An 11,884-nucleotide genomic window follows, 5' to 3' on the forward strand; every position below is an offset into this window, starting at 1 on the left:
GCGCTGCTCGCAACCGGCGTGCCGGCGGGCGAGATCGGCGTCATGACGCACTACCGGTCGCAGCTGTCGCTGCTCAAGCACGGGCTGCGCGGGGCGCACGGCGGCGGCGGCAGCAGCGTGGAGCTGCACACGGCGGACCGGTTCCAGGGGCGCGACAAGGAGGTGGTGGTGCTGAGCCTGGTGCGGAGCAACGAGGCGCACAACATCGGCGACCTGCTGCGCGACTGGCGGCGCATCAACGTCGCCTTCACGCGCGCCAAGACGAAGCTGCTCGTCGTCGGCAGCCGCGACACGCTGCGCGGGTGCGGCGACCACGAGATGCTGGCGCGCTTCGTGCGCCTCATGGAGGCCCGCGACTGGATCTACGACCTGGCGCCCGACGCCCTCGACGGCCACCTGTGCGCCGCCGAAGACGGCGCGACCCAGACTACCGCCGGCGTCGCCACCCAGCTGCGCCCGCCGCTGCGCTCCTCCCCGACCAAGGCGCCGCCCAGCCCCCCTAAGAAGAGGAATTCTGTCGCCTGGAACAGGCTTTTGATCTCCGAGGGCAAGGAAAACCGCCCCCCCGCCGCTGCCGCCGACCACGGGCCTAAGCGCGGCAAGATCACCGACAAGGCCCTCATGAGGGGACGTCTGATTACACGGGATATCCTAAACGAGATCACAGACGGACGCTTCTAGGTGGCTCGCTAGGTTTGCTTGCTTGCTTGCTTTTGTCGGAAACGAATCGATGTCACGGGTTGGGCTATTCGCAGGTTGGTGCTACAGGTATCAGTTAGTTGGGCTTATTGTATCGCAAGAGACGGAAGCAGGGAAGAAGTATTCGATCGTGGATATGTATTCGTTGGGAAGTTCTCTTTAACGCATAGCTTTGAACAGACGGCACAAGGGTATGAGTATGACTAGGTAGACGGAACATATATATATATATGCTTTGGGCGCATGTAGGCATGTGCGAATGTCGTCCTTATGAACCAGCGGTATCGTGTCTATGGCGTACCCGAGAGGGCTCATCTAACAATTCTATCCTCGATCATCCGACGAAGCGAAGAGAGGTGAGAAGTATAGCTTGCGAGTTCAAGATAGCTGATCCCGACTGGGCAATCTCCTTGAGGGGCCCTCCAACCGTAACGAGTAATGCAGGACTCCACTGAATAATGATCCTGGAAGACAGATACGAAGAATCAATATACAAGGTAGTCATTCGGAATCACTTCTGTGCCAACGTACCTGAGTCAAACACGAAGACGTTGACTATTCGATATCGTTAATGAGGTGAACCCGTCCTCGTAGATAGAATGCTTTGAAATAGGAGCGGGAAGAGCCATAATCTAGGCCTACATAACTAGGCTTGCTTACTTCCGCATAACTGCTGGGAATCGAACTGCTGACAAGAGCATTTCGTAGCCGCCTCTCCTTAAACAGCTGTTTGTACTGGGCCCTGCAGGAAGGCCGTGAGCGAGACCGTGAGGATGACGGGGAGCATGTCCCCGTGAGAGAAGAGCGCATTAAGTTCGACGTACTCGATCCCGTATCGGGAACGACCCAGACATTCCGGATATCGACAGTCGGACGGCATTCGTGGCCGCTAGTAGCGGAATTAAACCCCTGCTGACTCTGCCGAGGCAGACCAATACAGGCACAGCGAATGCCGCGAATACCTCGAGCGACAGCACAAGACAAAGCTCGAATAGTGGAACATAGATCCCACAGGGCCGAGTCTGCCTGGATTAATTAGCAACGCGTGGGTCAAAGTAATGGCTGTCGAGGCGATCAGCCGCATACACTAATATAGGTCTCGACGGCTAGCCTCTAGCCTTACGGTCTTCTATGAGCCTCCCTTTACTAGGTTAAATATTAGTGCTTTGGTCGCGTCTTCGGGTTATGGGTTCGTCCGAACCTTTCGTGTATATATGGAAACCGTGAGGTTGACAATTCCCGATCTTTCTCGAGAGTGGGCGTAGATGGTTACAGGACATCTCGGCGCATAGAGCTCTAGATATGCAATAGGACACCCAAGGAAAATCGAAAAGTGAAAGCAACCGTTGATTAATGTTATCCTTCTTCTCGTCGTAAAGCAAGAATATCGGCGAGTCTCAAGTGTCCCTTTGCCCCCCAACCAGAAGGGCCGCTGTCTACCTCGGGTCGCACTGCGATGTACCAGCTCCAAGCTCGTCGATCAAGCTCGCCTGGGGCGAGATGGTCGGCCCAGCTATCGTATAGGGTTCTGATGGCGCCAAGTAGTCTAGCGACGTTCTCCTCCTTCTCCAGTTCCAGCGCCTTGGCCGTCTTCTTCTTTAGCATCGTCTTACCCGCCGAGGCGGGAGCTTTTTGAGGAGCTGGTGGCTCTGCTCCATGATCTTTACCGCCTTCCGTGGCCGCCACCTCGCTCACGCCGTCCGCCGAAACGTCCACCCTTGTAGCGAAGCTCTTGAGAAGATACGCTCTGGCCGCCTCGGGTCTATGGATGGGCATGCCTACCACACCCGCCTCATATGACCTACTAGATGCAGAACCGACAGTTCCGGATTTGTCTCGCATGGCCTCCAGGTCCAAGCCCCAGACAGCTTCGCCGCCTAGTGTAGCATGTGCTCCTGTAACCCTAAGGCGTTCTGCAAGAGCGTCTTTTAAGCAGTTTCGCATTATCCTCCACCGATCAGGGCCAAGCATAATACCTCCGTACCAACGAGTCATCACCACGAGGGTGTCGACCGTGTCCATTTCTCGCATGTTCTTGATTAGAAAATCACCGCAGCCGGTCTCCCCGTCGTCGAAAGACTCCTCTTTGATGGTAGTGGCTCCAAACAGATTGGTCGGTACTTTGACGCGATAGGCCCAAGCATTATGCGATGCGCCCTCTAAAGATGGCTGAGCCTCAAAAAGAGACTGCATCACGGAGCGACGCTGAGAGGGTCCGGTGATTTTCGTCGCTCGAACGATGAAAGTCGACTTCTTCAAAGTGACGGGTTGGCTAGCTGACCACAGGTTCCGGGCAGGGCCGGCAGACGCTTCGGATGTCGTACTTTTATTGGCATTGTCCATACTGGTCTCTTGAGCGTTGGATGCCACGCCCGCGCTACTAGCCGGCCCTTCTTCTGACTTTTGATCCTCCCCTACTTTTTCATCCCCCTTCCACTCGTAGCCGCCTCTCTTCAGCACGGTTATCTCGCGGCCCATGACTTTTACTCGGGGTTGGCCGTGGCCCCAACCTTCTTCGTCGGCGCTGGGGCCCTTCTCAATCCCTATCGAGACTGCCTTGCTCCTCGAATTGGCGCTCACGACCGCCTGCGCTAGACTTAACCGACTGGAGGGGGGTTGCTCGGGCATCGTATATCGTAAGAGTTCGACAGCAAAGGCTAGGACTAGAGGGGCACGGTTGGTTACGAGGATGGTATCGGCTATGATCTGCTCGTCGGTTTCTATGGGCAATGCAAGTGAGGCCTCGTACTCGTGTGGGGCAATAGGCTCCGGGCCACCGAAACCGGCCTCACTGTGCGGCTTCGACTTCTTGGAGGCGTTTTCTAGAGTCGATCCCGGCCGCTTGGTTGCCGAAGATGCTGCTGCTGGGGCTTTGAGTCGAGCCTTACAGGCGTTGTGGAGGGACCGGGCGGCCTTCGCGTCTTTAACGGCAGAAGTGACGTCGGATAGGGAACTCTCGGCTATCTGCCGAATGCTGAGCGGGGACGAAGATCGGTATCAGCTTAGGCAGCCCCTCTGTAGACAATCTACAGTAGCCGTATCCTACGTGATTGCATTCCGGGCACGCAGCATCTGGAATACACCTACCTACGGAGGTTTTTGGTCTGTAGTTCCTTGATGCGGGCTAGGGCGTCTTTAATGGGGACCTTCATGCCGACGGTCATGAGGCGAATCAGCTCCTGGAGATCCTGCTGAGACGCCATGTTCGCGATGGCTGGCGGTGTATTCGTCACGAGGAAAGCAGGATGGCCGATGCACGAACGGAATTGAATGGGTGAGAATGCCTCGGGGGAAGGCTTTTTTCTTGGTTCAGGTTGATGGATATCGTCCAAGGCGGACACACTATAGAAAGGCGCGTTGAAGAGGACAGCGCGTTCAGCTACGCGTGTTGTCACGTTATGCGTTATGCGATACCAAGGCAGATAAGCGATGGGATCTATCGAGTCTTACGTCGGACATCTGAGATTAGGTAAGATCTTCCGAAGCGTTCCGCAGGTGCAGACTACGGGGTACTTCGACTGCTTACATCATTCCCCTCGGGAGCTGCACGTGGGCATGGAGTGCACGTCCGGTACCTCATACCAGGTACTTGGTACCCCGCAGCCCAGCTGGAGAATGCCTGTAATCTTCGCAAGCAGAGGGGTACCAGTACGTACCTATGTAGATACCTACTAGCCCTAGATACATGCCCACCTAAGGCGCGAAAATACAGTGCATCTACGGCGCGGCCACCGCCGACACTCCGCCAATCCGCACCTGTATCAACCAAATCCATCATCAGCCACGAACCGACGAACAACACCACTGTCTTTTCCCATCGGCATTGGCAGCTTATCACCGCTGAGCCCTGGCCCCTGGGTTCTAGCACCACTACCGGATCGGAGACGCGCCCTCGGGGTTCGGTACCTATAGTACGTGGCGCTCAGGACTTCTTCCCCAGATCGAAGCCTCAGAAGATGGCTTAATACCTGGCTGTGCATCGACGTCCTCGCCTCATCGCCTATCCACCCTGCACCTCCTTTCAGGAGAGAAGCGGAACTAGCTGGGAACGCGGCGGCTAGCCGGTTAGTCGTGCAGATCGTGCGTGATGCAGCCTCTGTGCGTACACCACGTCGCCGCGAGGACGGCGGTGCGCGAGTGCAGGGGAAGAGGGGGGAGCTTCCGATGGCTTACACGGGGCGGCCGCCGTAGGCACTATGCCACCGCCCCGGGCTCCAAGGGGCCGCCGCCGCCTCCGAAGCTACCGCGAGCCTCTCCCAAGCCTCTCCCCTTCCAACCAGCCGCAGCCCGCAGCCCTGGGGCCCACCCGAAACCAGGTACCTCCTCATCATCTTCTTCCTCCTCGTCCCAGCACCAAGGCCAGAAGCAGCAGCAGCAGCAGCCCGTCTCAGAGCTCATCCTGACGCGGTGGCTGCCGCTCTTCGGCGCGGGCGCCGCGGCCGTGTGCGTGGGGTTCTTCACGGCGTCGCTGGCGTACTACTGGCGGGCGCAGCCGGCGTCGCGGTGGGACGCGGGCGCGGAGCCGGAGCTGCCGACGGGGCGGCCGTCGGTGCAGTCGCCGCGCGAGTTCGACGCGCACCTGGACAAGTCGGAGTGGCGGCTCGGCATCACGAAGCTGCGGCGCCGCGTGGCCGCGCGCGCGCGGGGCCACGTGCTCGAGGTCGCCGTCGGCGCCGGCCGCAACTTCGACTACTACGACTGGGAGCTCGTCGTCGCCGACCTCGCGCGCGCCGCCGCCGAGCGGGAGCAGCTCGAGAAGCCCGGAGGCGGCGGGTCCGCCTGGTTCGGTTGGCGCGCGGGGTCCGGGCCCGAGAGCGACGGGGACGGCGCGCCCCCGCCCAGGAGGAAGACCCCCGCCCAGGTCAGAGCCGACCTCGCCAAGATGGAGACCGGCATGCTCAGCTTCACCGGCCTCGACATCTCGGCGCCGATGCTCGACCTCGCGCTGACGCGCGTCCGCCAGGTCGTGCCGCACATGGCGGACGTGATCCCGAAGCGGCCCTCATTCGCGCAGCTCGCGTCGGAGCTAGGCCCCGGCGCCGGCGGGCCCCCGGAGGGCGTGGCGCTCGCAGGTGGGCGGCTCCGCATCGTGCGCGCGGACGCACAGAAGGCCCCGCTGCTGGAGCCGCCGCCTCTGGGCGCCTCCTCGGGCGACGTGCCACCCCAGAAGTACGACACGGTGATCCAGACCTTCGGCCTGTGCAGCGTGCGCGACCCGGCGGCGCTGCTGCGCAACCTCGCGGCGGCCGTGCGCCCCGGCACGGGCCGCATCCTCCTGCTCGAGCACGGGCGCAGCGACTGGTGGGCGTTCGTCAACGGGCTGCTGGACCGCGGCGCGCTCGGCCACTTCGTGCGCTTCGGCTGCTGGTGGAACCGCGACATCGAGGGCATCGTGCGCGCCGCGGCGGCCGAGGCCGGCCCCGGCCCCCGCCTCGAGGTCCTCCGCCTCGAGCGCCCTGGCTGGTTCACCGTCGGCACCCACGTCCTCGTCGAGCTGCGCGTGCGGCCCCCCGGCGACCCCGACCCCGCCGAAGAGCTCGCGGACTCGTCGGCGACGGAGACCCCCGGGTGGTGGGCCTGGTCCTCCGGCCTCCTGTCTGTCAATAGTCGCGACCGCGACGCGACCGGGACTAGCGGTGGCGGCAGCGCCGCCAGCGACGAGCAGCAGAGGAAGGACGAGGGCCCGCGAGACAGATAGGAGCGCCGGGGACGCACAAGCCAAGTCTGTACGAGCTACGCGAGAGAGCCGTCGGCATACGGGACCAATGAATAGGTGTGCATATATAATGAAGCGATATTATACCACTCAATCAACCCCCGACTGTTTGTGTGCGCCGGCTTACGACTTACCCGCTTCTCGTGGCTATGTGTACTTGCGATGGCCCGGTTCGACCAAATTATCCCTCGCAAAAGAGGCTCTATCGCTAGGTGCATGGTCAATAGCGATAAATCTCGATTGGGGATTTTCCTTTTGTACTTGACAAGAGAATCAACTGGCAACCTTTTTTACCTCTTCACTAATCTAGTCCTGCTCGCCTAGCGCCTGCTTCGCCGCCGCCACCGCACACACGCTATCACCACTACCAGAAAGCCAAGTTCTAATGCTCTAAAGCCTGGGGTGCCCCGTCTGCCCGCTTCGTCTTCTTCTTGTAACCGGCTCTCCCATCTTCTGGTAGTCTAGTCTACCTACTGGTACAGGATCGATCTCCCCTTTTTTACTTCTTCGGAAACCAGGTGGCAAACCAGACAAACAACGTTCCACTACCATTCCACCCCCCTCCTCGCCCAGCTCTTACGTTGGGAGCCGAGACAGCTGTTTCAGCTTAACATCGACCCCGGGATCCCGGGCCGCCGTTATGCAACCCCGCGCCTTGCCGCCCACTGGGCGCTTCTTCTCGTCGTATTCATACATCCTCTCCGGCCAGCAAATGATAACGCGGGCAACGGGCGTGTAAACACCCAACAAGGAAGCTAACCAGCACGACAAGATCGGGGGAATAAACATGACGCGAAAAATGGAGAGATAGCCGACGCATCGGAAATCGAATGCACTGGCTGATAAGTGCCGCCCCACCCCGAACTCCGTTTTAGTTCATCACGGCCGTCTCTTTTATCTCGTCACACATGCTCAATCACACAGTAACCGCGTGCCGAATGCACACGTCGTTTTGCGCCTAGTAAAAGAACATAGACCGAGTAGGAGAAGAACTGGATTTTTTTTTCTTAAAAAAAATCCCTATCGAAACGTGCTTAGAAATCGTCAAGCAGACCGTCGAGTTCGTCGAGCTCGACGGTCTCGGGGCTCCGGCCCCACTCGAGAACGGCATCTAGCTTGGTCCAGCTTTCGGCCTCGCCGTCCCTCTTAGGTGGCGGCATTAGACTCGGTCGCATGGCGGGGCTAGTCATAAATGCGAAGTGAGGTAGAAAGGGCGGTGCCAGATTCTTAGGCGGTTCACCAAAGAGCTGCTCATTCTGCATGCCGTCGTCTATCAAGTTCTGCTCGACGGGGTCAGCTTTGAGCAAATGCCCGTTCGCCTTTCGCTTTTGTAGTCCATCTGCAGTCTGGGTGAACTCTTTCTCGTCCTTTTCTAGCGGAGGCTCGTCCCCTCCCCGTAAGCGCGGAATGTTGTGGAGGGATGGGTGACGGCCCGGCAGCGACCCCACCGGGGTTCCAGGCATGGGCATATCTTCGTCCATGTCGTCAAACTCGGGCGACGAAAGATCGACTTCGGGCGACAAACTGAGCTCCCTTCTTCGATCGCAGTCGGCGTCGTCCGACGTAGAAGGGGAGCTGGACAGGGACGGCGTGATGATGACGCGGGAGGCGGCGGAAGTGTCTGGGAGGGGTTGGTGAGGGTAGGTGGTAAGGTAGAAGTAGGTGCGCCTCGGGTGGACAGTCTCGAGCTCCTTGGCCAGCGGGCAGGGAGCTACGGCGGACCAACACGATCGCTTCAAGTATGTAGATAACCGAGAGGAGACGATGGCGCACGGATTCGCAGATCTGAAAACCAACCAGTTAACATCCTGCACGGAAAGGGTGCACCGCGGTAGACTCACTGCTGAACGATCCTGACTTGGCCCATGAGGGAGGTAGCGAGTTCCTTTACTAGATGGGGTCGATTCCGCGTCTCTTGCAACCGTACAATGACGGCCTCGACTATCTCGTCGTTTATGCCCTCCAAGTCGACCTTCTTGATCTCCGAGACATCGGCGGCCTCGCCGTCGTCCATTTCAATGGAGAGCTCGAGGCCAGGCGAGGGAGGCGGTGTGTGATCGTACTTCGCGGGGGGAGCGACAGACTTGAAGGTGGGTACAGAGCTGGACACGGCGGAGACCGGGTCATGGTGGGACCGTTTCTGCTTCTTATTCGGGTGCGAAGAGCTCTCGGAGGAGGATCTAGAGCAGGCCACGCTGGAGTTGTTGGGCGAGGACCGGTTCACCGGGATGTGAATTCCGAGGGACGGCAGAGACAACGATTTGCGACGAGTGTTGTACGGCATGATGGGCGAGTAAGGTAGAAGAAGTGAGGATCTACGAACGGTACAGGCGTATCTGGGTATCGGGGTATCTTATAACTGGCCGTTGCGTGAACCGAGAATGCGGAGAGATCGGAATCCCAGCTCAGGGAGAGAGATCACCAGACGATAAGAGAGTTTTGTGATGCAAGCGAGACAGGGGAGCAGGAGGAATACGATTGGGAAACCTTTTTTTTTTTTTTGCTTGGGTGAATAATGGGAGGGGGGTTTGGCGATGGCCCTACGAATGATCTACGTAGAACAGAGGGGGGAGAGAGGAGAGAGAGAGAGAGAGAGAGAGAGAGGATCTGGGGAAAGCGGTGGACTGAAGAGGTGAGAATTGCGACGGTGATGTTGAAACGACGAATGAAAGGGGAGGAAAAGCAAGAGGGGACTTTTTGTTAGACTGGTCTGAACGGGCGAAGGAGGGGAGGGAGTGTGTATGGGCGGCGGCAGCGAGCATGAGAGATGCCTTGTGTGCGTGTGGTTGTGTTGTGTCCAGGTTCGACCCAGGCTCGGGTCAGGTCAGATGGGGGGGGAGGGGGAAGCTGAGGAATGCTCTCCCCTTCACCTGGAGATGGGACAGGGTGGAAACGGGCCACTGGGAGACGACCTAAACAGGGGAGGTTCATACTACCTACATGCGACGTAGAGAGGAGGTAGGTAGGTACCTTAGGAGGTACCTAGTTTAGTGTACGTATCACACAGGTAGACAGTTGCAGGAGGTACTGCCAACTACTCTACATGACCTGCCTCTACTCATAAGGTACCTAACCTAGGTACATATAGAGGTGCCCAGCCAGATGTACCCATGCTCCTGGCCGGGACCCAGTGTAGCATTCGAGGATCATCCCTTGTGCCTCTATTGCCCCGTTTGGAAGAGCACAGCCAATCATCGGCGCTCTGGCTCGAGATGGCTGGACCAAATTTGGCTCGCTACCTGTTCGTTACCACGGAAGGACAAATCTCAAAAGGAGGGGGGGCTCTTCGTTTGTATCTTTTAGGGGTCCTCGTCGGGCTCCCGTCTCTTCGGCTGTTCTCCTCCTCTCCCTCTCCTCCTCCTACCGGTTTCCCGTAAGGTGCCTCTCTCTCTCCTCCCTGCCGGCTGCGTTGAAGTGATGTATCATTGCGTGTTATCGCTCTACCTGCCTATTAACGATCTGGCATTACGCCACGGTCGGATTGCCACCCCCCCAGGGGTTATCTCCACGATATGCCTGGTAACCAGCCAGTCAGTTACACTACCTACCCTTACCCCTATGTATGTATCTGCACGAGTTCGCGCCCTCGCCATGCTGCGCATTCAAGGCACTGGAGGTAGTCGAGTGTAACCGTGGCAGGACCTGTTCACATCCCTCTCATATGAGTACTGCATGCCGGAGCAAGAGGATGGCAGGGCGACCCTTAGAGCACGCAGGTTATCACGTACCCCGTACATGTGAGGTATAGCTACCATGCGCGCTACATTCCTATACTCCCATAGAGAGGCCGGAGAGAAGAGGCGGTAAGGGAACTAGACATGCGGGCAATGCATTGTGCATAGGATTACCCCAAGGAGGTAGACAGGAAAGCGACTTATTACACGTATAGGAGGTTGTCGAGTGGATAAGTGTAGGAACGCATTTTTCAGGTAGCCCCGAGCTGGTATTGTGTGCTATCTAGGACGTAGCGCAGATGGGGGTATGAGGTATTGGTGGGGTATTATAGGAGGGTACCTAGTATGTACCTACTATATAAGGTACGTACTTAGGTTAAGGGCGGCGGAGGTAAGAGGTAAACAGATCGGAGTAGGTTGTAGGAGGGAGGTCCCCCCCTGCCAACCCGTGCGTACGCGCACACGCACAGGTAGATATATTTATATATATTTACATGCAAATTTTGCAAAAATAGGCATTTGTCTCGTGGAACCTTTGCTTGCCCTTCGGCCGCGCATCCGGCGCCTCTCCATTACACTAGGTTTCTCCCTTGGTTACCCTTGGCTACCCGTTGCGAGAGCGGAAAAGAGGGGGAGGAAATTTCACGAGCGAGGTTACCCGGGAGCAAGAGGAGAACAGAGAAGAGGGGACACGCGGTGAAAATATGGCAGGGAATCGAGTCGAGGAGAGAGAGAAAAAAAAAGTTTTGGTGCGCGTGCGGAGCAAAACGGATGAGAAGTAACCTAGCAGGGGATTGTGCAGGGATGACACGGTTCAGGCCTTGAATGTACGTAACTACAATACTACGTAGTACATCTACGTAGGTACCTAAGCCTCATCGGCACCCAACGGCCCCCATCTCACCCTCTCCATCCGGCCTGCCCATAGTATATACCTACCTATATACATTGGAGGTCGACGACATGGGCTCGCTCACCCAAGCTCACACCCATCGCCGTATCGTCTCGGTGGATTTTAGGTCTTAGTTCCCCCCCCATTCTCACATCCATGATCCGGATATGACCTCACTGGAGCATGGATGCTCTGCACCCTCCAGTTATCGCACATATTTGTACGTACATACGTCTACGTCTCCATACATAGGCTGCGGTGCATAGTGCAGACTCATCCAGAATGCCTCTTCTATGTGTACCTCGGGTACCTAGCCGGCTACATGCATCCCGCAAAACCACTTCCCCCCCTGGCCCATTGACCGTTGCTTTTGTGTACGGACACACACACACACACACACACACACACACACACACACACACACACACACAACACACAGCATGCGTCGTCGTCTGACGCGTTGGTGCGTACTGCTATGCGCGCCGCAGAAGGTGGTGTTGGCTAGCTTCCATGCACCAAGGTACCTAGGATAGTGCCGAGGGGATGCACCCGCTAAGTTAGGGTTTTTTTTTTCTAATTTTTTTTCCCTGCGGGTCAGAGTAGCCTCGAGGTTCGCCAGCGTACCAGGCAAGTCTAGGTACCTAGCTTCCTCAATGGGTTGAGGCCCGGAAGACGTCCTCGACCGAGATCAAACGTCGCCTCCACCTAGCCCAGGAGTACCTGTTGTCCGTACTGCAAGGGCGCGTTATACTTCTGTCTACATCACAGCACAATGCCGGTACCCCCGTTGCCCATATGAGCGAGACTTGACCACTGGCCCAATATGAAACCTGTGGAGCCTTGCGCGACGTCTAAGTACCTAAGGTAACGCTACGGAGCAGGTACCTCTTAGGGGCGTACAAC

The 11,884-nt window shown here is 57.8% G+C and overlaps 4 protein-coding genes across 4 annotated transcripts; 2 read left to right on the forward strand and 2 right to left on the reverse strand.

The window, feature by feature from the left end:
• Positions 1-1,817: 1,817 nt before the first annotated feature.
• Positions 1,818-3,554, reverse strand: GGS23DRAFT_370504 (uncharacterized protein). Its single transcript, XM_051513341.1, has 2 exons — positions 1,901-3,554; positions 1,818-1,840 (listed from the first exon to the last, which is right to left on the reverse strand). Exon 1 carries the CDS (start codon positions 3,325-3,327, stop codon positions 2,056-2,058), a length of 1,272 nt encoding a protein of 423 aa, XP_051374830.1. The 5' UTR covers positions 3,328-3,554; the 3' UTR covers positions 1,818-1,840; positions 1,901-2,055.
• A 742-nt stretch (positions 3,555-4,296) lies between these two features.
• On the forward strand, positions 4,297-6,397 carry GGS23DRAFT_617215 (uncharacterized protein; the record flags this gene model as incomplete). Its single annotated transcript, XM_051520846.1, has 1 exon — positions 4,297-6,397. Exon 1 carries the CDS (start codon positions 4,787-4,789, stop codon positions 6,395-6,397), a length of 1,611 nt encoding a protein of 536 aa, XP_051374831.1. The 5' UTR covers positions 4,297-4,786.
• A 929-nt stretch (positions 6,398-7,326) lies between these two features.
• Positions 7,327-8,907, reverse strand: GGS23DRAFT_370573 (uncharacterized protein). The gene is made up of 2 exons (XM_051513342.1): positions 8,257-8,907; positions 7,327-8,200 (listed from the first exon to the last, which is right to left on the reverse strand). Exons 1-2 carry the CDS (start codon positions 8,697-8,699, stop codon positions 7,450-7,452), a joined length of 1,194 nt encoding a protein of 397 aa, XP_051374832.1. The 5' UTR covers positions 8,700-8,907; the 3' UTR covers positions 7,327-7,449.
• A 1,418-nt stretch (positions 8,908-10,325) lies between these two features.
• GGS23DRAFT_555652 (uncharacterized protein) lies at positions 10,326-11,410 on the forward strand. Its single transcript, XM_051515607.1, has one exon. The coding sequence runs from the start codon at positions 10,397-10,399 to the stop codon at positions 10,787-10,789; it is 393 nt and encodes a 130-aa protein (XP_051374833.1). The 5' UTR covers positions 10,326-10,396; the 3' UTR covers positions 10,790-11,410.
• The last annotated feature ends 474 nt before the right edge of the window (positions 11,411-11,884 follow it).

Source organism: Durotheca rogersii, assembly GCF_024521655.1.
Source record: "Durotheca rogersii strain YMJ 92031201 chromosome Unknown GGS23scaffold_4, whole genome shotgun sequence".
Lineage (NCBI taxonomy): Eukaryota > Fungi > Ascomycota > Sordariomycetes > Xylariales > Xylariaceae > Durotheca > Durotheca rogersii.